This window comes from Callorhinus ursinus, unplaced genomic scaffold (genome assembly GCF_003265705.2).
Source record: "Callorhinus ursinus isolate GAN/ISIS: 27379988/994484 unplaced genomic scaffold, GSC_fseal_2.0 scaffold71, whole genome shotgun sequence".
NCBI lineage: Eukaryota > Metazoa > Chordata > Mammalia > Carnivora > Otariidae > Callorhinus > Callorhinus ursinus.
The window spans coordinates 5,129,079-5,154,784 of record NW_027397133.1 but is presented as its reverse complement, the minus strand read 5'-3'; the positions used below and the strand labels follow the sequence as shown (position 1 = coordinate 5,154,784).

Genomic DNA, 25,706 nt, shown 5'->3' with positions numbered 1-25,706 from the left:
TGTCTCTCTCTGCATGTGGGTGCTCAGTGTTTCTCCATCCACATGGGAAAAGACACAACCCCATAACTTCTAAGTCCACAGAATCCCTTCGCCTTGTCCCTGAAACCCCTGGAGAAGGCATCTGATTGGCTCACTCATGTCAGGTATCAACCGTGGTCCCATTCCTGTGGCTGGGTTGGGGTCCAGGAGGATTCGTACAAGCAGAGTTCAAGGGGCTTAGCCCTGTCTGTTTCGTCGCCCAGAAAACAGGAGAGGTTTTGCCTTGTAAGCTGGACAGACACCCCAAAATGTCTTCTACACATGCCGCTTATTTTTGCTCCTTTTCAAAAAAGAAAAAAAAAAACTGGAACAGAGAAGTGGGGGAGGTGGTTACAAGGCCCAGAAGTCCATGGCCCATTTGTAAATAAGATTGACCACTTGATTTTGAGCTGTTGGAGAATCCTGGTAGATGGCAGGCTGAGGGGAAAGGAGTATGGATGAAGCTCTGGCGTGGATGCATCTAACATCTGAGGAACTTCAGTGCTTTTGTGACCAACACAAAGCCACCTATCACATCATGATGATTAGCAGTAATAAGAGCAGACCTGAGTTCAAATGTTGTCTGCCAAGGGCTGTCTCTGTGTCAGCCCCAATACTACATACCTTAGGTGATTCATGGGTCATATCATCTTCACTGAACCCCCTGTGGAAAGGAGAATCCACCCCCACTTTCCTGACAAAGCAGGAGAGGCTCAGAGGGTAAGTGACTTGCCCAGGGTCACATGGGTAGCAAAAGGTGGAGCTGTTCTCCAAGCCAGGTTGCCTGGCTCTGTTTCCAATCACCCCACTTTCCTGTTGCTCTCTCCTTGGGGCCAGAGCCCCTTTCCCCTTCTTTCATGAGCTCCCACCTACTGTATCAGGTAGTGGTCATTTTGCTTGTGTACATAGGATAAAAGTGATGCTCAGAAAGGGCAAGTGACTCACCTGAGGTAACACAGCCATGCATGGTGCCAACTCGGGTCTACCCAATTCCAAAACCCGTGCCTTAGACCAGTGCTGTCCAATAGAAGTCTCTGTGGTAATGGAAATGTTCTATATCTGCACCATCCGATACATGTGGTTATTGAGACCTTGCAATGTGGATAGTGTAACTGAGGAACTAAAATTTTTATTTGTTTTTAATTCAACTTAATTTTAATTTATATTGCCGCCTGCGGCTAGGGGCTATTGTACTGGACAGTGCAACTCTAACTCCTCATTGTTAAAAATAAATACCCCCCCCCAGCACCCATATGTGTAGATCACTGACTCTGGGGTCCTTGCCCTGGTCTGTCCAAGGGTTCAGATTTGTTTGGAAATCCCTAATATCTAACCAGTTCCTTTGTCACCTGAGGCATCCTGCTGTGCCCCTTTCCCTCCTCCCTTTTCCCTTCACTGTTAAAGAAGAAGTTAGTCATTTCCTGCTTGCAGGGTGACAGGGCGGTCTAGCCAGCCTCAGCAATGACACTCCAACCACCCCCCAAGCCAGCTGTCCTCAGGCCAAGCCTGTAGCAAGTCTATTTCCCTTGCCCATTGGAACAGCTGAGAATTTTTGTGAAGTCCCTCCCCACTCCTAAAGATAAACTGGGCAAATTTCCTCAAAGAGACTTCCTGACAATGCCTGTTATAAATTCAGTCTGCTGGGGGAACTCTGTCCGAGCACTGTTCTGCTTAATAGCATTTAACCACATCATGTCATTAAATATTTATTGGTGTGAATATTTAATATTTATCCCATCCACTAGATTGTCAGCGCTGCGATAGCAAGATCTGTATCTGTTACACAGTATGTGCTCAACGAACCTTGCTACAGCAGGCTCACCATGGAAACCAGAGGTTTTGTGTTGTCTTGGGGGTTTTGGTGTTTTTGTTTTTGTTTTTTTGGAGAGAGCCAATTTACCAACACCTCACTGAAAAATGGGTGCCCAAAGACTTCATGAAGCCATCCAGCTAGCCCCGTCTTAAATACCTCGGGATTCTTTGTACATGAAAGAAGAAACACCCCTCTTTCCTACTTAGGCCACTGTTGCCTTAATTCCGTGGTTCCTTGCAGCCCATCTAATACCCATGGATACATCTAACCCTAAGATTTAAGCAATAAAGTCAAGGATTTAAATGACACTTGGCAAAACAAAGCTTGCATGACTAGGAGGGAGCCTGGACCACACGTAGGTGTGGAGGAATTGGGCCACAGTGAAAATGTGAGCCGAGAACAAGCAAAATCATACCCCAACGTCCCCCCAGGGGGGTGGAAAGTGCTGTCAAAAGTAGGAGATGCGGGGTAAGAAAATTAAGAATCCTGCACCTGTTCTTATTCTGTGACTGTGTAGACATCACACATTTTGCATCCAGATAGGAGACAAAAACAAAGAAAACCTGGAACTTTCCTCCTCTCTCCAGGCATTCCATACATCCCAGACAGCCATATCGGTTGTCTTGAGGACCACAGGCAGAATCAAAGAAGGAAGAAGGGTGATAGAATTTCTAGTTGTAACCTCTGGCCACAATTCCTCTCCATTTTCACATCCATTTTGCCAGAGTGCATTCCTCCTCAACTACCACTTTTTTCTAAAGATTTTATTTATTTATTTGACAGAAAGAGCACGAGCAGGGGGAGCAGCAGGCAGAGGGAGGGAGAGAAGCAGGCTCCCTGCTCAGCAGGGAGCCCGAAGACGAGGTGGGGCTCAATCCCAGGACCCTGGGATCATGACCTGAGTCTAAGGCAGACGATTAACTGACTGAGCCACCCAGGCACCCTCAACTACCATTTTTGATAGATTGGAGTAGCTACTCTAAGTATACTGAGAGTTCTGGAAACCCACCCACGCTCCCCAGGAAGGAGTGCTGGTATCAAGTATCGAGACTGATGTTCCCGGGAGCCTGGAATAGAGTGGTGACGGCAGTCTCATATTTGTCTCCCATGCTTACCAGCAATGAGTCTGACTCTCTCATCGCTGAAAGGGACAAAAAGAACTTACTTCTGGTTCAAGACCTGCCCAAAGCACACCATGATCTGCAATTATAGAGGCACAGCAAGATTCCTAGGCTACTTTAACAACACCTTGTTCATTCATTAACCCAACAAATATTTATTGAGGATCTTCTGTGTGACTAGACGCTGGACATGGCCCAGAACAAGACAGACATGGCCTCTGCCCTCACAGAGTTCACAGATTATATCTCCAAAATCCGAAACTCCAGCCCATTCCTTGCTCAAGTCGTCAGCCCTCCCTGCTTCCCACCCCCCCGCCCATCTCTTCCCTCTTGGAACACACTCAAACTCTCTTCCTCAAGCTCTCAAGCTAGCACTCTCCCTCTCTCTCTCTCTCTCTTTCACACACACACACACACACACACACACACACACACACACACACACAACTTCATTAGTAAGTTTCCTCTAAATTCCAGTATAGACAGAAAACATGATTGTATGTGCTAAGGTGGGAAAGAGGACTAACAGACAAATGACAGTCAGATCAAATAATTGCTAAAGCCATTCACTCATTCATTCATTCATTCAACATGCCTTCCTCCGGCCCCTGGTCCATGTAGAGCCCTGTGCTGGGTAGTACTGGGGACCCAGGGCTGACCACAGCAGCTGCAGCCCTGCCCTCCCAGGGTTAACCATCCAGTGGGGGAGACAGAACCATCCCCAGCAGTGACAACCCGGAGTAGTCCAGGCTGGGATGTGGGAGCCCAGAGGGGGCTCCAGATCCAGCCTGGGGGTCCAAGAGGGCTTCCTGGGGAAGGGGTCAGCTGTGCTGGAGAATACATTAAGATGATAAACAAGAGCAACCATGCCCCTAGAAGGTATTATTTATGCTAACAGGTTTTAATGCCTCATTTCTGTTTATTAACCCAAACCCTGGAAAGTGGATGCTATTATTAGCTCCATTTTAGAAATGAGGTAGTTGGGGCGCCTGGGTGGCTCAGTCAGTTAAGTGTTCAACCCTGGATTTCGGCTCAGGTCAGAATCTCAGGGTCATGGGATCAAGTCCTGAGTCTGGGGCTCTGAGCTCCGTGGGGAGTTTGCTTCAGATTCTCTCCCTCTCCCTCTGCCCCTCCCTGCCCCGTGCTCACTCTCCTCTCTCTCTCTCTCTTTCAAATAAATAAATACATCTTTAAAAAAATGAAAATGAGGAAATTGAATTCTCACTACCCTGGGCCCTGCCGCCATGGAACTTACAGCTTAGGAAGCTCAGGAACACCAGAGGAGAGATTGCTCAGCATGGAGCACCAGGAAGGCTTCTAGGAAGAGGCACCGGCTCAGTCGCGAACTGAAGTGTGAGTAGCCATTGCCAGGTGGAGAACAGAGGAAACGTGTCCCAGCCTGAAGGTGAGCAAACACAGTTCATTTAGAGGGACGGCAAGGGCTTTGGTCTGGCTGTCTTGTAAAGTGGAAGAAGAAGTGACACCATGCTGTCATCAGGGGCTGCGTCATGTGGGAGCGACAATCCAGGCCTTGTCCTTCGTACGACAGAAAGCTGCCTCTCAGAGGGTATGGCTCTGATTGGTCATCAGTGGTAGAAGTGGGCTGGGGAGGGCAGGCCTCATATCCTACCTTGGGCTGTGAGAGGCCTTCGGGGATTTGGAAGGGAAGAAAGAGGGAACCCCCTTGGGGAGAGGCACCACTACACCCCTGCACCTCAGTGAACATGGGGGTGGGAGCTGGCCGGAGACGACAGAGAGGAAGTGCCCACTCTGGTGGCCAGCCTGTTCTTGGGGAAGGACAGGCAGGGTGGTGGCGGTTTGGGGGTTTCTTTCCGTCTTTTTTCCCTCCTAACCTCAGAGTGTAGAAGATGAAAAGTCTGCCCCGGGACACCAAGAATAGTTTCTGCTAGTTGTGGAACGCCTGAACAAATTTACTTGTTTAACCATATAACTTACTTTCAAATACCTTACGTCACCATCACCACATGGCTTTTAGATCCCCCTATTTTACGGATAAGAAGAAAGGAGGCAAGAGAAATGATCCGGGTTGTTGAGGATCACCAGCTACTCCTAATCGGTGAAACCAGAATTTGAAGCAGAAGAGTCACACTCCGGGCTCCCACTCCCTCCGCTCCCTTCCCTCTCCGTGCTCTCCCTCCCTTCCCCAACTCCTCCCTTCTCCCCTCCCTATTCTCTCCCCTCCCCACTCTTTCTGCCCCCCTCCCTCCCCCTTCCCCCCTACCCAGCCTCCAGGTTCCTAGATCAGACCCTTGGGACAAAGCTTCACATCTGAAATTGTAGAGGCTCCAGTTTACTGCCCTGAGGGTGTCTGGGGAGCAAGCCCTGCACTGCAACCCTCTACCTTGCTGGCAAGAGCACTGGCTAACAATTTGGCAATATCCTCCCAAACCACAAATGTGCATGCCCTTGGACCCAGTCAGCTTCTAGGAATGCGTGGAACTGATTCCGTCCCACAGTCCCACACCGGGCAAATGGCGTGGTCGTGGTTACTCGTGGAGCCACCCTCTGCACGGGCAAAGCACTGGAAATACCCAAAAGGCCCATGCACTGAGGACAGGTTCAAAACTGATGGTGTGCTCATGCACAGGAACACTTTGACTAAAGGAGAGTGGTTTCAAGGAGATCCCAGGCCGCCCCCAGGGCTCAGAGGTGGGGGGTGGGGTCCCAGGAGGGGCTGTCTAGGGAATGGTAGAACATCTTGCCTCAACCCACCCATTCCAACTGGCAACAATCTCCCCCCATCATACCCTCACTGAGGTTCATCGAGACCTGAAAGAGGACATTTACTTGAATTCAGCGATTTTGATAGCATGGTACTTTTGGCCTTCCCAAGTATTTATTGACCCAACTTTTTTTGTGAGGGGGAAGGGAGGGCCAGGAATACCAGCCACCGAAGGCCTCCCACTGACCCTCCACTCATCCTAGCCCCATCCCTGAGACCCTCCCTTTTCTTGACCCCATCTCTTGCTGCATCCTTAACCTTCACCCCATCCCTGACCCCGGGCTCTGCCTTGACCCCACTTTTGAGCTTCTGAGGGCCCGTATCATTCCCTTTATGTGACATTGTTTAAGACCAGCGTTCTGATGGCTTGTTTTCAGACCAAGGCTCCGTTCCTGTCAAAGAGGAGTCAGATGTCCAGTGGAAAAGAGTATGGGATGAGTATGGGAAGTATGGTGGGCCCCAAATCTGAAGCTCAAACATCAGTGGAGGAGGGGGCGGCCTCTGACCGCCCAGAGCTCTGAGAGGAGGCTCCCTGTGCGCAGTAGCTGGGGAGCACTGGAGGAGGGGGAACCCCGGAGAGTGACAGCATGGTCCAGAGGAGGAACAGAGCAGGGGCCACAGGTTCCGGATTCAGAGATAACTCAGCACCCCAGAATGAGAGTGCCAGAAAATTCAGAGATTTCCCAGAGACTAGCGTCTATGTTTCCATTCAGAAATTCACCTACATCCAGGGCGAGAGACACCAGGCATCATAACCACCCTCCCACAGCCATGCGCCATGAGTGAGCACCAGCTCCAAGTCCAAGACGTCAGCGGGAGACAAAACCCTCCGAACCGACCAAAGCCTAAAAGGGGAACTGTCTAGAAAGATAGAGGGATGTTACAGAACAAGGGTCAGAGCTGCTAGGGGGTGCTGGTGGGGACCGTAGCCAGGATGGGCACAGCTGGGGAGCAGGCAGTCTCCCAAGCTCTGTGTCTGGGTCTCTCTGTCATCTCGCAGTTCTCTCACATCTCACTCTCTCTATACTCGCGTCTTCCTCTCCTCTCTCTTGGTCCCTCGAACGCATCTCTTTCTTTGTATCTGTTTCTCTCTCTCTCCCTACCTCCCAGTCACTGCCTCTGAGTGTCTCTATTTCCCCGCCCCCCCTCCGTCCATCTCTCTCTCATTCTTCTCTCTGTTGTCTGTGGCTCTAGGACCATCATCATCACCAGACAGGATGGTGTTCTCTGCATTAATCTGCTAACATCTGTTTCCCTCCAGTAGAAAGTGGGCTTCACAGAGGCAGAGATTTTTGTCTGTGTTATTTTCTGCGGCCTTCCCCATGCCCGGAATAGTGCCTGGTCCAATAAATTTATGTTGAATGGAGAATGGGTGAATCTTCATTCTCACCAACATTATTACTCGGTGATAATCTGTAAAAACACTGATACTAGTTGTCATTCTTACAGCTACTGTCTATTGAGTACAAACTATAATACCTGGAATTGGGCGAAGCAGTTACTCGTTTAAGCCTTACAAACCCTCCTGTGAGGGGAGTACTGTTATCATGTCCATTTCTCGGAGGAGGAAAGCGAGGGGAAGCAATTTGCCCAGTATGAGCCCAGGCCTTGTCTGCCTTCAGAGTCCAGAGGGTTTAGGCCTGTTGGTTAGGCCCAGATCCCCTCGGGATCTGGGGATGCCTGGGTGGCCCAGTCAGTTAGGCGCCTGTCCGTCTCAGGTCATGATCCCAGGGTCCTGGGATCGAGTCCCGCATCAGGCTCCTTGCTCAGCGGGAAGCCTGCTTCTCCCTCTGCCTGCAGCTCCCCCTGCTTGTGCTCTTTCTCTCTCTGACAAACAAATAAATTAAGTTTAAAAAAAAAAAAAAAAGAATTCGGGATCTGTCCTGATTGTAGGTTGGAATGTCAGCTTGTGGCACTTAGCAGTCTTGACCTTTAAAAAGTGAAGTAAGTCAGTCAGAGAAAGACAAACATCAAATTATTTCACTTAGGTGGAATTTAAGAAACAGAACCCAGGTGGGGGGAGGGAAGAGACAGGCCCTTAAATACAGAGAAGGAACTGGGGGCTGTCAGAGGGGAGGGGGGGGGGGGGGGAATGGGAAAAACAGGTGAGGGGGCTTAAGAGTACACTTGTTGCGGTGAGCACCAAGAAACGTATAGAAGTGTTGAATCCCTATAGCGTACACCCGAGATTAATACAACACTGTGCTTGTTCACACGTCACAGAGAAAGAAGAAAGCCCCCGCTCGGTCCCGGGCAGCCTGGGCGGGTCTCTCCGGCGGCGCGCAGGCGCGGAGGCAGCCGCGCCCCGCCCACTCCCCCGGCCGCGGGTGGTGATACGGCAGCTTCCCGCGCGCCTGGTCGCTACTGCCGCTGGGCCGCCGCGGGTTCAAGGCTGCATATCCTGGGAGGCGGCGGCGGCGGCGGCCGAGGGAGAACGAGCCCAGCCGACCAGGGAGGAGGCTCGTCGGGAGCGGCGACCCAGCTGCCGGGAGGAACCGAGGATGGTGTGGCCGCTGCTGCTGCGGCTGATTGTGCTGTCGCTGCCCTGGGTGCCCACGGAAGCCGGTGAGTGACACCCCTTCCACCCCGCGGTGCGGCGGCCGCTGCTGCCCCTCTCCCTCCGCACTGGCAGGATGGTCGGCCTCCCCGGGGGCTGGAGGAACGAACGGGGCGGAGGCTCAGCCTCCCAGAAAGCTGCCAGAGTCCCTGCCGGTAGAGGCAGCCGTAGTCTAGGAAAGTCCTAGCCCACAGCCGAGCATGAATGATTCATCCCCAGACACCTCACCTCCCGCTCCTGCTCGCTGCGGCCACACCCCAACAGGCTGTGCCCGCTGACCTCGTCAGAGAACGCTTTAAGGGGCCGGGTCAAGAGGGCGGGGCACACAACCCATTCCCCCTTCTGACCCCAAATGTGTGGCTCTAAGAGCATGGCCATTCATTCCTTCACGCATGCCTGCGTTCATCCCACACTCGTTTACTATGTGTCGGGCAGTGTTCCAGGCCCTGGGGATACAGCTCTGAAGTCAGACGGCCCTGGTTTCAAATGAGCTTTTGGCATTTAATACCTGTGTGAGCTCAGGAGAGTTTCCTAAACTCTCTGTTTCCCTAAAATGTGTTGTGGATGGTGGGGGGAGGTGGAGTGGAGATTCTACCTACCTTGTAAGACTGTGTCTTGGGAGGATGCTGAGCAAAGTCGGATGCACTCAGTAAGAACAATAATGATAATGATAATTCATATGAACATTATTATACCGAATGCAGACTTGGGGAAGCCACAGTCGCTCATCTCATTTCCCAAAAGGTGATTCCAAGAACACCAAGCACTTCTCCAGAAAAGAGGGGCCCGAGGCTTGAGGAGTTCACGGAGGGCCACCAACTCAAACCTCTTAAGGAGATTCCCACTATGGGTCCTACTGTAACCTCCGTTTACAGATGAGGAGACAGGCACAGAGAAGGGAAGCGACTTGCCCAAGGCACCAGCAAGAAGTAGCAGGTCCAGTGCGTGAACCAAAATAGCGGACAGAGCCCCCTCTACCAGGACATTAGAGCCTGGTGCCCAGGAGCCAGGGCGCAGGGTAGACCTAGGCAAGTGGCTTGACCTTCAGAGGTGCGCTTGACCTCTCTGTCCAGTTGGGATGAAAATATGAGTGCACATCTCATGGGGCCATGGAGAGGGTTGCAGGAGGCCACTTGTAAGGAAACAGCTCAGTGTCTGGCACAGAGAAGGCACCTGAGTGTGGCCGTTAAACTTCACCCAATGTCATCTTCATGGCAACCATGAAGGTTGCCAGGGAGGAGACCTGCCGTCTGGTGGACGAAAACACCAGAGAAGGAGCCCCGCATGCCTAGAGCCACGCAGCACATCAGTGGCAGAGTGAGCATTCACACCCACGCTAGCATGCTCACCACTCCCCGATTGCCTGTGTCCAAACCCTGCCTCCTCCACACAGCACGCTCCTAGCACCCCGGCCCGCTACCTCCCAGCTTCCCCTTCCTCATAACACAATAATATTCATCTTGACAGAGTTGTTGGCACACGCTAAACCCTCTACGTAGATTTCATCACCTCGTTCACCCAGCCACCCTATTATGCCGTAACCACCCGCAGTTTACAGATGGCAAGACTGAGGCTCAGAGGAGTGAAACCCCTACCCCCAGACTCAAGCTGCTGAGTAGCAGTACCAGGGTTCAAAGAACTTACCTCCTTCCCACCTTCTCCACTATCTTTATTATTAATAACAAGAATGGATAGCATTGTGTTTGTTTATAGCAGTAAGAGCCAGGACATATCGAGGACCTACTATGTGCTGAGGCCTGAGGCTGAAAGATTTTAATATGGAGCCTGCTGGGTTAGAGGTCAGGACTCCTGAGTGCAGACCACAGGGTTCAAATCCCTCTTCTGCCATTTACCCTCTCTGTGACTTGGAGCAAACAACCGGCAAACAACCCTCCGCCTTGGTTTCCCCATCTATAAAGTGGAGCTGGTGGTAGTAGTGCTTGCTTCAAGGAGCTGTTTAAGGACTAAGTGCTGAGAAATGTGTGAAGCACTCAGAACAGCCTGTGAGTGTTAACTGTTATTAGTCCCACGTTACAAACTAGGAAAAAGAATCGGAGAGGTTAAGTAACCTGCCTGAAGCCTCACAGCAGAGGTCGGAAGGGATCCAAAATCCTTGGGTTATAATCGCCTCGCTTCTTGTGCCAGGATCCCCTACAAACCTTCTCCCAGTCGGGGTCCATGCATAGTAAAAATAATGATAATAATAGTAATACCATAGTTCATGGATCCTAAGACTTAGAATTTCTGCCCCTTTTCCCACCCCTCAGTCAGAGGTGCTGACACTGGGCTGATGAAAACGTTCTGGAACTAGATAGTGGTGATAGTTACATACACAACGTAATGCCACGGAACTGTGCACTTTAAAATGGTTTAAATGACAGATTCAAGTTTTTAACCACAGTATTGACCACAGTTTAAAGCACCAATGGGGAAATACGGTAATCACAGCCCAGCGAAGCTGCGCGGACGCCGGACGCCGGTAACCGCAGACCGGGTCCAGCCCCGGAAGGGCCTCCCGGGCGCCCCTCGGCATCCAGACCCGCGGACGCCCGGGTCTGACCCGCCTCGCCTTTCCCCTCAGGGCCCGGGACGGTCCGCGTGCTGGCGCCCACGCAGGTGCGCGGCCTCGTGGGCGCCACGGTCGAGCTGCCGTGCCGACTGCCGCCGCTGGAGCACGGGGTGCGCGTGACGCAGGTGACGTGGACACAGCGGGATGCGGCGGGGAACGACGTCAACGTGGCGGTCTTCCACCCCACGCAGGGTCCCAGCTTCCCCGAGCCCGGCCGGTTGGAGTTTGTGGCTGCCAGGCCGGGCGAGGAGCTGCGGGACGGGTCGCTGGTCCTGCGGGACTTGCGCACCGAGGATGAAGCCAACTACACCTGCCGCTTCGCCATGTTCCCCGAGGGCAGCAGGAGCGCCAGCACCTGGCTCCGCGTGCTCGGTGAGCAGAGGAGGGGGGACAGAAGGGAGCTGCGGGGGGGGGGGGCTGGGGGAGGAGGAGGCGCAGGGATGGAGCGGGGAGATTCTGTGGGGACAAAAGGAGGTGATGGGGCAATGATAGCGGCGGAAGGGGCTGGAGGCTAGGAACAGAGCTGGGATCCTGGAGAGTAAGGTTAAGATCTTGCAGACTGAGGGCAGAGCATGGGGGTGGGGGCGGGTAGAACGGGGGAGCAGGGAGAATCCTCCCCGGGGACCTGGGAAGCACGGAGGCCAGGGTTTGCCTCCCAGGTGGCTACCACCAGCTTGGCAAATGCTTTCATCTCAGATTCTCCTTTCCTCGCCTGTAAAATACGGTTAGTAACAGGGGTGCTGCCCTCAGAAAGCTATCCCGAGGGTCTCGGGAGTTTATCCAGCTGAACCTTAGAACAGAGGCCCCTGTGAGCTCCTAAAGGCTGTCAATCATTGTTACTCCTTTTGGTAAGGAAGGGAGAGTTGAAATAGACGGGAAGGAGGGCGATTCTTTTTTTTTTTTTTTTTTTTTTTTTTTATTTATTAACGAGCGAGAGAGAGGGGGGGGCAGAGGGAGAAGCAGGCTCCCAAGGAGCAGGGAGCCCGATGCGGGACTCGACCCCAAGACCCTGGGATCATGACCTGAGCCGAAGGCAGACGCTTAACCATCTGAGCCACCCAGGCGCCCAAGGAGGGTGATTCTGATTCCCAGCAGAGGAGGCTTTCCCCAGCGGTGGCCCAAATGCCCTCCCAGGCATTGCCATGGACTCATGGTTCATGTTCCTGAGAACATTTCCTCTTTGAAACTGAGTAAGTCTCTGTGAAGTGGAGATCCCTCTGAGGATTAGTAAGAGTTGACTCACCGTTCCTGTGTTTGAGTGCATGCCAGGAACTGATCCAGGCCCTTACAGGACTGACTCCTGCACTGTTAAGTGCTTGGAATGGTGCCCACAGCACCCAGCCAAAGGCAGCACTTGTCATTTCAGCAAATCTGGGACTTCAGGTCTTCAGGATGAGAGTAACACAGAACCAGTGAGTGGCCCCGGCTTGGGGGGGGGGGGGGGGGGGGGGTTCCCGGCATCTAGCCTCACGGGCGCTGGATTCAAGGAGGCTGTGCTGACTTTCCTGTTAGCGGGGCTTCAAAGTTGTTTTGGTGGATCTCAGTGGCCCACTTCACACTGAAGGTGCAGCTGTCCCAGGTGCGGGGGGAGCTCTTAAAAGGTTACATGGTACTTCCGTCGTGGTTAGATGTGTGACCAGGACCACCCAAGAGAGCAAGCAAGACCAATTGGAAAGGTGGAAAAAATTGCAGTTTGAGATCTCTGCAGCTGAGATATCATCTTCTCTGGCTGCAGCCAGAAATTTAGTAGAGCAGAGGGGGCGCCTGGGTGGCTTAGTCGGTTGGAGCTTCCGACTCTTGATTTTGGCTCAGGTCATGCTCTCAGGGTCGTGAGATCGAGCCCAGCGTCGGGCTCCATGCTGGGCATGGAGCCTGCTTGGGATTCTCTCTTTCCTTCAGCCCCTGCCCCATCCCTGCTCAAGCCCTCACCTATGCCCATTCTCTCTTTCTCTCTCAAAAAAAAAAAAAATTTTTTTTAGTAGAGCAGAAACAGGTTGGACCCATGCTACTAGGAGATGATCAGGCGCTACCTGATTTCAAAGGAATATGAATGAGTCATCCTAACACTGTGGCCAGAGGATTGGCACCAGAACAATTTCATTATCAAAATCTGAATCAAGCACTCTGGTTACTCCCGGACGGGACGCCTCTGATAGCAATCTACCAAGCCAGGTAGTACAAGAGCAGAGAGGGTCTAGCCCTGGGGCCTGGACCGTTCCTGACTGCTTTAGAGTAGGCCGCAGACCCCAAGACCACCATAGCGGGAGAACCAGAGTAAATGTCCCTTTTGGAGGCATCGTGGGGCGCTGGCCATGAACCTGAAGAGACCATCATGATAGGAGATGTTGGTGGGGCTCAGAATGTCAGCATTCTGGGTATCTTAGGAACAACTGGGAAATATGGAGCAGCAGATGAAAAAAAATTAATCCACCTCCTTACTTTGTGAGAGCTTCCCTTGGACTGTAGGCCACATTCTGGAGCATCTACCATGATCCCTTAGGTGAATCAGAAGCAGCTGGAAACACAGCTTTTCACGTCTGGAATGAATCCCTCCCCAATTCCTTGCCAACATAGATAGACCTGGACCAACCAACCCTCCTCTACTGTACATTAATTAGAAAGAAAGGTGTTGAATGGCAGCCAGTCCTTAAGCCTTGCCTATGTCTTTTGTTTTATTTTTGTAAAAGATGATGAGACCCAAAGAAAGGGAAAGCTGAGATTTTATGCCATGCCTTTTAAAATATTCATCAGTTAGGCAGGGCTGGGAGGGAGCATCTACCCCAGAGAGTCAAGTTCTCTGCTGCCTCCTCGCTGGTACACTGTGAATAAAATTGAATGGCGTTTTGCAAATTATAAAATAATGTGTTGAAAAGCGCATTTGGCTGTAGTTTTAATACTGAGTTCAGCTGTGAAATCCATCACGTGCCAAGTGAAGTACAAGTCAGGAAAAGCAAAATAAATTGACCTTAAGCCCAAGTGATCGAGTGAATTTGCTTTAACAGATGTGGAAAACTAGATAATCTACTAGATTATTCCCAGCACCTGTGATTTCTTTTTCTCTTCATTAGCCAGAGATGACTAATTTAAATTTAGAAGCTGATTTTAACTTAAAATTTCCATGAATAACCTATTCATTGCAGTTGCCTAGTATATTGTGTAACCATTGTTTTGGAAATTTTATGTAAAATTAAAACTACCAGTATTTTACCCCCCCCCCAAAACAAACCCACAACCAGTGAGTCAAATTTAAGGGAAATCTCCAGTCCATAATGACACTACACTAACAAGTAATAATGAGGAAGGAACTAAGCAGAGCCCCAGGTTTGGGAATCACCAGAATAATGAACAAGAGATGGTCACAGATGGGTTTGGAGTCAGACCTCCTGTGAAAGCCCAGCTCTGTCCCAAAGAACTGTGTGACCTCAAGCCTGCCTCCCCTTCTCAACTTCCAGAGCACTGCTCAGACCTCCTCTCCTCCATGAAGCCCTCCTTCATCACTCCCCCAGCACTGGGGCACCCCTTCTGGGCTCTCCCATCCCAGCCTTGCCCCCTCTGGGTTGCGACTTTCTGGGGAAATCTGTCTTCCCCTTGGACTGTATACCCTCTGACGGCAGGGCTGGGGCTGCCTCGGGCATTGCTGGGTCCCCGACATTGCCCATCCTCCAGCCAGGCAATGTATTCAATTCCCAATGATAATAGTAGCATTTACTGAGCACTTCTTATGCGCCAAGTACCATTTTAGGAGCTTTAGTTGCATATTCTCATTGCCTGGGATCCTATCATTATCTCCCATTGACAGACAAAGAAACTGAGCACGGACGTGCCCAAAGCCACCCAAGGGCCTAGGGACAGAGCTGGGATTTGAACCCGGTCCTCCGGGTTGCCCCGTTCTGCTGCTGCGCTGTTTGTTGAAAGACTGCAGGCGGGGACTGACTGGTCCCTTTTGCTCCTGTCCACAGCCCAGCTGGAGAACAAGGCTGAGACCCAGGAGGTCCCGCTCAGCCCGCTCAGCCCGGGGCCTGTGCTTGTGGCCTCCTGCATCTCCAGTGAAGGTCGCCCGCCCGCGCGGATCTCCTGGTCACAGCTGGATGGGAAGGCCAATGAGAGCCAGGTGCCAGGACACCTGCCCGGCACATTCACCGTCATCAGCCTCTTAAGCCTAACACCCTCAAGCCAGACAGATGGCAGGACTGTTACCTGCAAAGTGGAACATGAGAGCTTCGAGGAGCCCGTCCTGCTGACCATGACTCTCGCCGTGCCTTGTGAGTGCACCCAAATGTGAGCAAGGACGGGGACCACTCCCCAACTGTCCCCACCCCACCTTGTGTACATGGGGCCCCCTGGACCACAAATACTGTCCTTTATTGTCTGTACCAGCTTCTGAGGCCACAGTCAATGCTGCAGCCTGGCTTGTCTCCCCTGGCCCTCCTGGCCTCTGTCTACACTGACACCCCACACTGTCTCTCCCAGCTCCCTTGAACATGGCCTACACACACTGCGTCCACCTGCTTCCCTAGGCAGCTGTCCACACTGGCCTTGCCCACATTGCTACGCTGTTTCCTGCATTGTCTACAACTCCCTTGTCCATTTGCTGCACTGCTTTACCATCGTCTACACTGGGTGTCTGAATATTGCCTCCTGGGCAGGTGCTACACTGATTCCCTCAGGCGCTGTCTACCCTGGACACCCTCAACATGGCCACTGGGTCTGAGGGAGGAGGGGATCAACACTGGCTCCTCTCCATAAAAAACCACTCTGTCTCATTGGCCTTCCCCATTAGAACTTTGGAAAGTCTTCCCTGTCGATCACATTTGGGATGGATCAACAGCAGCTGAAGCAGGGCCATAAAGGATTCTTCCCAGCAGGACTTGTCAGAGCCCTGAATATGCTCCTGTGTGGTATGGGTGTCTAAAAGGCCTTTTCTAAGAGGACACCCATGGCATGCCAGGACCTGGCTACCCAGGAAAATGACTAGAGAGAAACAGGTCCCCAGAAGCCTTCTCAGCACCCTGCTACCTCCCACCATGCCGAGGACTTCTGGCCTTCTGTTCTCTGGGGGAATCCATTGCCCCAGACTCCTCACGGGCCTCTCTGTCTTGGGCTGTTCCTGAAAACCCATTGAGGCCTTTTCTCATTATGACGTGATCCCACGTTATCTTTAGGCCCCTGTGAAGGGTCCCTGTCTCTGAGCCTGTGTGTCTGTTTCCTCCAGACCCCCCCGAGGTCTCCATCTCCGGCTACGATGACAACTGGTACCTCGGCCTCAGCGAGGCCACCCTGAGCTGTGACGTCCGCAGCAAACCGGAGCCCACAGGCTATGACTGGAGCACGTGAGTCCGGGGTGGTCCTGGACTCCCGGGTCTGAGGGAGGAGGGGGTGGGAGTCTAGATTCCTGGGTCTGAGGGAGGAGGGGGCTGGGAGTCTGGACTCCTGAGTCTGAGGGAGGAGGGGCTGGGGGCCCGGACTCTTGGATCTGAGGGAAGAGACAGGTACAAGAAAGTGCAAAGAGAGAAGTTGAATTTAGGCCCCAGTAAAATTTTCTGTCTTGTATGCACAGTTTATGAGGAGGTTTAGTTCAGGTTCACCATTACACCTGCTGTTTTTGGTTGTCTGCTGTGTGCGGGTCGGTGGTCACCTCATCCCGTGTGACCCCCACGCTCCGGGCACAGGCAGCACCGTCACTGTGCCCGGGGCCGAAGATAGGTTGGGCCCCAGTAGGGACCCATCTGCGCGGCTCTCACTGCCACAAGGGCACCCAAGTGGCTCCAAATTGATCCTCTTAACCTCTGAGCTGCGCCACCCGCCCGGTCACCTCATGTAACCCACTCAGTCACTTCTGACGGAGCGGGTGCTGTCACCATTCTCTAGATGAGGAAGCTGAGGTGCAGAGCACTCAGATTTCCTCAAATTCATAGCAAGGCTAGGCTGAAGAGGGGGGAAAGAGAAAGGCAAAGGGATTGATTGTTTTCCGTAATGTGTATCAGGCTTTTGTTCTTATTACAAAATAACCTGTGGCCATTGTAGAAACTTCAGACAATCCAGTTATGAGCAAAAAGAAGAAAATAAGACAAAGTCAGGTGTCCGTAAATACCCGCCGTTACCCTTTGTTATATACCCCTCCCACCTTTTATTCTCTACGCTTCTCAGCAAAAGCTGTGCCGTGGGCACCATTTTGAAACTTTGCCTCTGTCTTAGGATCGCCTTCCCACATCACAGCACGTAGGTCCCCACCCCCATTCCCCCCAACAGTTCCTCAGGCGGATCTGTAGACGTACAGAAAAGATGTAAGACTTTCCCAGCGGGCACTCGAGAACCCACCCTGTGGATTCTCCTGCTCACCTTTGACTGGATTTGCCCAGTCACATCCGTCGGTCCATCCCTCTCCCCATCCATCTGTCCTCTACCTGTTATGCACGTCAGAGTCCCCACAGCCCCCTTTTCGGTGCTGCTGGGATCCCATTCCATCCAGTGCGCATGCCATCAGTTACTTAACTAACCCCAGACGTGGGATACGGGGCTCGCGTCCCCGCTTGCAACCACGCAGATGCCACGGTGGCGCCCATCCCCCACCGGCCACCTCTGTGGATAGCCACAGCTGGGTCTCTACGGTCAGCCAAAGGAATCGCGGTCAAAGGTCTTCCAGTGGCGTTGGCAGACGCCTCTCCTTGTCCTGCCTCAAAGCACCGTGATCCAGGCTCGTGAGCCGCAGGGCTGGGTTTCCGTGCCGGCTCTGCAGGACCCCCAGAACCCCATGCTTGCGTCTTCTCTGTCCACTAAACCGAAGCGTTTTTGACTGCGCTGTGTGCCGGATCGCACGGGCCAACGTGCCCCGGTAAATAAAACAGACCAGGTTCCCTCCCCTCCTGGTGCTTCCACTCTAGTGGAAGAGGGAAACAAGAAACAAAACAACGCTGGGAAGTCCATGGTGCGTCAGATGGGATAACGGGCTAAACGCTGCGGAAGAGGTAAAGCAGAGGGTGGGGGCGCGCTGCAGTTAAAATCGGGTGGCCAAGAAAGGTGTCGCTAAGGTGACATCTGAGCAGAGGCCTGAAGGAAGGGAGGATGAGCTGGGTGCGTACCCAGGGGAAGAGCATTCCGGGCAGAGGGAACAGCATGTGCAGAGACCCTGAGGTGGGAGCCTAACTGGAGTGTTCGAAGACCAGCAAGGAGGCCACCGTGGACACAGAGCGGAGGGGAGAGTCACAGCCTGGGGTCCGTGGTATCTGCAGCCGGCGCGTGGGGTCTGTGGCTGCGTAAGCACTTTGGGTTTCTGCTGAGTGAGGCGGGAGCCACGGGAGGGCTCTGAACAGTGAAGGGATGTGAACAAGTTAGTTCTAACAAGATCTCTCCAGCCACTGCCTGTGGGAACAGAGTGGAGTGTGGGGTGGCGTGGAGGCAGGGAGCCCCGTAGGCCCAGGAGCAGGGGGATCAGCCTGGGGTGGTGGCCGGGGAGGCCTTGTGGAGCGGTCAGAGTCTGCAGAGGTTTTGGAGTTGGGGTGGATGGCACCTGCTGTTAAGTGGGATGTGGGTGTGAGAGGAAGAGCTGGGAAATTCCAGGGTTGCTCTCAGCTAAGGTCGGAGATGGCATGCGTGTACAGTGAGAGTTCACACCTGCCGCTTCCTCCCCCATCTGTCTCTCCCAGGACCAAGGGGCCCCTGCCGCCTTCTGCTGTGGCCCAGGGCTCTCAGCTCCTGATCCAGACCGTGGACGAGTCCATCAACACGACATTCATCTGCCGTGTCACCAACGCGCTAGGGACTGGCCAGGCAGAACTGAACATCCTGGTCAGAGGTGAGGAGCCCCTTGGGCGGCAAGGATAGAGGGACCGAAAGAGGAGGTCACAGCAGGCTTCCCTCTGAGGGAGGAGTTAGGAGGTGGTTCTTGGTTAAGGGAGTCCTCAGACACAAGAATGCTTTCTGATTCCCATCCTTCCCCTAACCCCCCTCATGAAAGGACCAGTGGAGTCAGCTCTGCTCTCTGTTAACTCACCATCTGTACCATTGGAACTGTTGGGCAGCCCCCTGGATACACCCCCTCTGCAAACCCAGGCTTGGGTAGCTGTGTGAGGCTTGCGCCAAGGGACTCAGGCCTTTCCAGGCATCTGAGGCAGTAGTCTCTATCAATTGCAAAGGATAGAAGCACAACTCAAAATAATCTAAGCAAAAAACGGGACTTTATTGAAAATGCACCTTCAGGTAGGGTTGGATCCCGATGCTCCAGCCATGAAACCCAGGAACTTTCCTTTCCATCTCTTGTCTCTGCTTTTCTCTGTGTTCTCAGGGAGGTGAGATGTCCCTCGGCAGTTACAGCCTCCTGTCTCACCTGTTTAGGAATCCCAGGGGCAAGAATACACCACTTTCAGTAGCTCTAGCCACAGTCCCAGGGCTGGGTGTCATTGGCTCAGCTGGGGTCCTGGCACCCCCGTGAATCTATCACAACAGCCAAGGAGAATGGAATGCTCTGATCGGCCAGGCCTGGGTCAAAGTCCCATCCTAGGAACCAGAGGGTGGAGTCAAGTCCTCCTGAACCGTGACCAGGAGAGGCCGAGCGGTAACTTCCTTAAAGGATGAGGAGTCATGTTTTGGGGGCAGGTGAAGACCCCAGGAGCCTCTGAACCTAACCCTGCTTCCTTCTTCTCTTCCAGAAGAACCTCCCAACCAGGCGCTACAACAAGGCTTGTCCACCGAGAACATCATTATCCTGACTGTAGGAGTCGTGGTCGGGCTGGTCCTGCTGGGGTTCCTGATTTATTTCCGGTTGTTCCGACGCCCCCGTGAGTCCCTCCTCTTTGGCATATCTCCTGCCTGTTGGCTGTGAATGAGCATCACCACAGCCACCATGCTTGGCCACCTACTATGATCTAGACTCAGCCCTGCGTACGGCAGCCTCCCGCTGAATCCTCAGCACCGTGAGCTTCCCCCATCTGACACAGGAGGACACCAAGTTCAGAGACTCCTGTTCACTGGATCGTTGATTCCTTTTTACAAATGTTTAGGGAGGAGGGGCTGCAGCTGGCGCCCTGATCCCAGCTCTTAAGGGCCTGATGCTCTTGACTGAAGGGCTCCGCACAGGCGGTTCCCCTGCCTAGACCACCCTCCCCACGGCTCCTTCTGGTGAAGCGCTTTGGCTTCATAAGAATCGCTGCAGAAAAGCTGTTTTGCAGAGGACTTTCTGCATGCTGAGCACTGAGCCCCACTGTATAGAGGAGAAAATGTTTGCTTGGAGAGAGGAGGTCTGCCAGTGGGAGGGCAGTTCTGTGGACTACAAAGCTCGTTCCCTCAGCCACTAAACCAAACTGCCTCTTCACGTCCCAGCTGGAGGCCGCCTCCTCCAGGAAGCCCTCCCCGATTTCCCAGAGTGAGCCAAGCACCTGCTCTGGGCTTCCCAACCCCAGCCCTTGCCCACTCTGGGACATGCCCCTGTGTGGGGGCTCGTCTGTCTCTCCAGTGAACTGTGATCCCCAGGAGGACAGAGCTAGAACTGTCATGGTCACAGCTCTGTCCCCAGCCCCGCCTACCACTGGGCCAGGCACAAAGGAGGCACTTGAGGAAGTGCCAAGTGTGGCATCTCCAGAGCCAGACTGACTGCCTGTGTCTGGGCCTGCATTCTACTGCTTTATTTTGTCATCAAGGGCAAATGACCTAATCTCTTTGACTCAGTTTCCTCCTCTGCGAAATGAGAGTAAACATACCTGATCGTGCAGGTGAAGCACTTAGTGCAGCATTTGGCACATCGTAAGCCACGCACTAGGTGTATGTAGGCTCTGATTACTGTTGCCGCCAGTATGATTACCGTGGTTAATAGGAGCTCCGTGAGAACAGGGATTTGGGGCTGTTTTGCTCACAGCTATATCTCCTGCACCTAGAATGCAGCTGGCGCAAAGTAGACATTGCCTATTTGCTGCATAAATCCCTGTTTGATGGTTGAGGAAACTGAGGCACAAGGTGTCAATTGCCCGAGGTCACACAGCTCCTAAAGGACAGAGCTGGGGTTTGAAATCTTCTATCAGGTTCCAGAACCCATGCCGAATAAATAAATATTCATTTATACTTGGTAACTGCATGAATAGCTGGGTGAGGCACATACCCCAGGCCTGTTTTACAAATAACCACTGTGGGGAGTGGCTCCCCCGTGTCAATAGCAGAGCTGGGACTGAGAATTCAACGGGCTCTGCTACCCACATGTGTCTTCTCGTCATGCTGTCCGGCATTGTCATTCACTCCTGACAAGTTCTCCTCCTCTTTCCCTAGGTCAGGACCAACACAGCTCTTCTGCTAATGGCGTAAGTGTGGTGGTGGGGCTGAGGAGGGTGTGGGGGTCTGCATGAACCCCAGACTAATTGCATGGACATTCCCAAGGAGGGGACGGTCATCTCTGGGCACCTGCATCACTTGGTCAAAAGCCGGCACGGTATCAGGAGCCAGGTCCCGGATCTTTGCTTCAGATGCCTTGAGCCGTAGTTCCCAACCTTTCCTGCTGGGCAGACTCCCCTGAAAAGTTTGCTTAAAAACTGCAGGTTCCCAGGCCCTGCCCCATGAGCATCTGGTCTGGTGGGTCTGTGCTGGGTCCTGGGGATCTGCATTTCCATAGGTGCCCCTTCCCCTCCCCACTCATGACCACACCTTAAGAAATGCTGCCCCAATCACTTCTGGGCCTTTTGGCTAAGATCAGCCGAGGAAGCGCTGCCCTGACCTCCAGGGAGAGGGGAGGGGGCAGGCCTGCCCGCTGGGCTCCAGTGGGCAGATTCTGTCTGGAAGGGCCCTGAGGCTAAAGTCTGAATGTCTGCCTTCCAGTATGCCTCCTATAAGGCTGTGGACGTCAATGACAGGTCTACCCAGGACCCACTGACAGAGAGTGAAAGGTGACAACGTCAGGACTGTTGGAGAGAGACACTGTGGCTGGGGAGGACCTGGACCTCGCAGCTGGCCCCTGGCCCCAGGGGATGAAGTCTCCCTCCAAAGAGACTGACCACCCTTCTCGTGCCAGACCTCAAGAATGTCCCCTCCGCCCTGCATTGCACCGGCGGGTGCAAGTTCAGGTGCCCCCATGACCCCTCTCAGGTGCAGTCATTTGCTGGAAGGAATCGCAGCACTCGGGAAAGCCATTGTGCTCATGGTTACGGTTTATTACAATGAACAGATGAGGTTAAGGTGAAAAGCCTTAACCTGTGGAAAGCCACATGGGGCACCATCCGGGAGAGTCCCGCCACCAGCTACCAGTCACACAGTGTCGATTTCTCCCAGCGATGATGTGTGACAGCACACAGAGTCTCGCTAACCAGAGACGCTCATCTGAGCCTTGGTTTCCAGGTGGAGCCCCACAGACTATTCCAACTGCCAGAGAATTTTTGTAAGAATTTGATTTTCTGGCCTTGAGCTTCTAAATCTATGTATCCGTGGCATCCCTGTGGTTACAAGAAAGAGCCACCGGCCCTTGTCCAGAAGAGAACCCGAGGCTGGAGCTCAGCTGCTCAGGGCTGTTCGAGGAGCAGGAAAAATGGTGGACGTGAACTTGAAGGATGTGAGGTCCTGGCGCCTTCTGCCAAGACTCAGGTCCTGGGAGAGCATCTGTAGCCAACGTGCTGGGCTTGGTGGGACCCCGGAGAATGGGAGCCAGTCACCCACCAAGGAAAGCAAAGTGTCAAAAACAAGGAGGAAGAGGTCCTGGGGGAGCAGAAGCCACAGCTGTGCAAGACACACGGATGGCCCTCAGACCAGTGAGGATACAGCCTAAGGTCCCGGAGGCAGAGCTGTTCAGATGCAACGGACCCGTTTCCTTTATAACAGACTCTGATCTCGGGATCAGGCACGAGAATTCCTCTTACAGCAAGACCCGTCTGTTGGGGAAGTACTTGGCAGGAAGTAAGACTGTGGGCCAGGATGCTAAACTAGAGCATGAGGCATGAGCTGCTGTGCAAGAGAAAACAAGTCCTTGGGGTCTGTTCTGGCCAGAAGGGAGAGTGGGAACAGAGAGTGGGGGGGGTGAGGGGCAAGAGTGTGACAAGGCCTGTCAGGCTGCGCAGTGTCAGGGAGATCTTGCTGCTACATAAACCCTTATCCATCCCCATCCACAAGTCTTTTGTCAATAAAGTTAATTTATTACGCCTTGAGTGGCTGTGTGCAAGGGAGGACTTTTGTAGGAATTGGGGAGGGGCTGAGTTTTGTGTGGACTTCCAGTATGTGGGACAGAACCAGAGGGTGTGGGAGCAAGAACGTGAAGCAAGGCGGGGGGGGGGGGGGCCTGGGTGGCTCAGCCAGTTAAGCAAATGAGTCGATCTCAGCTCAGGTCTTGATCTCAGGGTCATGAGTTCAAGCCCCACGCTGGGCAAGGAGCCCACTTCGAAAAAGGCAAAAGAAGACCCCAGGGACGCGAGCCCCCAGGTTTCTCAGATGCCCTGGGGAGAGCTCATCTTATTTCTCTCTAATATTTTTATCTAGGTCCTATATAAACATCCCCAAATCCAAAGTTATAAAAAGCATCAGGGGCCCACTTTGAGTTAATTAGCGCATAGAGAATAAGGTGAGGGTCCAGCTTCATTCTTCTGCTTACGGATACCCAGTTTTGCACAAGCTTGTGAACGTGATTGAGGCCACAAAACTGTACGCTTAAAAATGCCAGAAATGGCCAATTTTTGTCATCTCTCTTTTCCCACAATTTTTAAAAATTAATGTAACATACCAAAAACCGCCAAATAGTCCATCTTATTTTTTTTTAAGATTTTATTTATTTATTTGACAGCACGCAAGTAGGGGGAGCAGCAGGGGAACCCAGGACCCTGGGATCATGACCTGAGCTGAAGGCAGACACTTAACCGACTGAGGCACCCAGGCGCCCCAGTATGTGGCTTTTTGTAAAAAGACTGAAGACCCTCTCTCAGAATTTCCAGAAACCCTAGTAATAAAAGTAAGGTGCAGAACGGTGTGTCTGAGACGTTACTTAGTATGGAAAAAGTACATATTTGTTCTCTGTGCATTAATAACCTCACCTGACAAGCAATGCCATGGTTATCCTGGTAGGAGTGGTAGATAAGATATGTTCACTTCTACAGCGAAAGGACTTTGCGGGTATGACTAAGTTGAGGACCTTGAGATGGGGCGCTTATTCTGGGTGACCCGAGTGGGCCCAGTGTAATCACAGGGTTCTTTAAAGGGAAGAGGGAGGCAAGGACTTCAGAGGCGGGAGGGGGGAGCGGGAGGAGGAAAGGCACGTGATGGGCTGTATGCTAAGGAATGCTGGCAGCACCTCTAGAAGCTGGAAAGGCAGGGAACAGATTCTCGCCCCACCCGGAGCCTCTACAGGAACCAGCCCTGCTGACACCTTGATTTTAGCCCGGTAAGACTCTGGACTTCTGACCTCCGGAGCTGTAAGAGAAGAATTTTGTGTCTGAAGCCACTAAGCTTGTGGTGACACAATTCCCCCTCTAAAATGTACTATTTGGGGGGCGCGTGGGTGGCTCAGTCGTTGGGTGTCTGCCTTCGGCTCAGGTCCTGATCCCAGGGTCCTGGGATCGAGCCCCGCATCGGGCTCCCTGCTAAACAGGGAGCCTGCTTCTCCCTCTCCTATTCCCCCTGCTTGTGTGTGCGCACTTGCTCGCTCTCTGTCAAATAAATAAAATATTTAAAGAAAAAAATTTTAAGCCACATAGTACTCCACAGGGGGACATCCAGGACTTTTTCAACCAACCCCTCATTGGACAGGTGTTTGTAGTATTTCTGCCCCTTTACCATTACAGTGATGTAGTGAGTGGCCTTGTGCACTGTCACCCTCGCCCCAGGTCATGCTGACCCATGAGTGTAGGACACACTCCCGGAGGTGAAATTGCTAGTCAAAGAGTACGTGCCCCTGTTGTTGCAATAGATACTGACAACTTGCCCCCATAGAAGTCTCTGTTCCCGGCAGTGATGGATGCGACCGCTCGTTTCAGTGAGGGAAGCATCTGTGGATTCCACAAGAGCCAGAGTCGAGAGTGGACCCTGAATTTTGGTGTAGGAGTTGTATAAACTTCACACACGATTGAGAGAACCACGATCATCAATCCTGGACAAGGAAGGGGAGGGGGTCTGATGGAAAGACTAAAACAGCCCAAACCCTCCCCGGGCACTGCTCCGACTTGGAAGAAGAGGCGTTCCAAGCCGATACTACCCCACCTCGAGCAGCTTCAAGGTTCTGGAAACCTCTGGGTGGCAGACGGCTCGGGCTGAGGATCCTGGGCTATTGAAATCCGAGTGAAAAGGGGGTGACCCCGCAGTTTCACTTCTAGGCAGGTACCCAGAAAAATTGAAGCTAGGTCCTCAAATACCTGCACACGAATGTTCACAGCAGCACTGTTCCCAATGGCCAACAGGTGGAGACACCCCAAATGCCCGTCAACAGATGGATGGGAAACCAAATGTGATCTATGCACACAGTGGAATGTTATCCACGAGAAAAGGAGGGAAGCATGCACACACACTACAAGAGGAATGAACCCGGAAAGAGTGAAAGAAGCCAGACATGAAAGGCTGCAGAGTGTAGGATTCCATCTATAGGAACTGTTCAGAGCAGGCAAACCCGTGGAGACAGAAGAGAGATCAGTGGTTGCCAGGGCCTGGGGGAAGGAGGTGACAGGGAGTGACCACTTAATGGGTTCAAGGTTACCCTTTGGCATGATAAAAAAAAAAATGGAAATAGGGGTGATGGTTGCACAATACTATGAATGTACTAAATGCCACTGAACTGCACACTTTAAAATGGTTAAAATGAGGGGCGCCTAGGTGGCTCAGTCGGTTAAGCATCTAACTCTTGGTTTTGGCTCAGGTCATGATCTCAGGGTCGTGAGATAGAGCTCCATGTGGGGTTCCATGCTCAGTGGGGAGTCTGCTTGAGATTCTCTCCCTGTCCCTCT

The 25,706-nt window shown here is 52.7% G+C and overlaps 1 protein-coding gene and 1 pseudogene across 1 annotated transcript; both read left to right on the top strand.

Moving 5' to 3' along the window:
• The first annotated feature begins 8,019 nt into the window (after positions 1 to 8,019).
• On the top strand, positions 8,020 to 22,931 carry PVR (PVR cell adhesion molecule). The gene is made up of 8 exons (XM_025849997.2): positions 8,020 to 8,260; positions 10,834 to 11,193; positions 14,781 to 15,083; positions 16,034 to 16,151; positions 18,465 to 18,613; positions 19,467 to 19,595; positions 21,073 to 21,104; positions 21,616 to 22,931. Exons 1-8 carry the CDS (start codon positions 8,197 to 8,199, stop codon positions 21,685 to 21,687), a joined length of 1,227 nt encoding a protein of 408 aa, XP_025705782.2. The 5' UTR covers positions 8,020 to 8,196; the 3' UTR covers positions 21,688 to 22,931.
• LOC141371419 (haloacid dehalogenase-like hydrolase domain-containing protein 2 pseudogene) lies at positions 12,824 to 13,313 on the top strand (annotated as a pseudogene).
• Positions 22,932 to 25,706: the final 2,775 nt, after the last annotated feature.

Coding starts and splice junctions, on each gene's coding strand:
- PVR (XM_025849997.2), top strand. CDS start 8,197: ATGGTGTGGCCGCTGCTGCTGCGGCTGATTGTGCTGTCGCTGCCCTGG. Junction 8,261..10,833: donor CTGGGTGCCCACGGAAGCCG/GTGAGTGACACC, acceptor CTTTCCCCTCAG/GGCCCGGGACGGTCCGCGTG. Junction 18,614..19,466: donor ACTGAACATCCTGGTCAGAG/GTGAGGAGCCCC, acceptor CTTCTCTTCCAG/AAGAACCTCCCAACCAGGCG.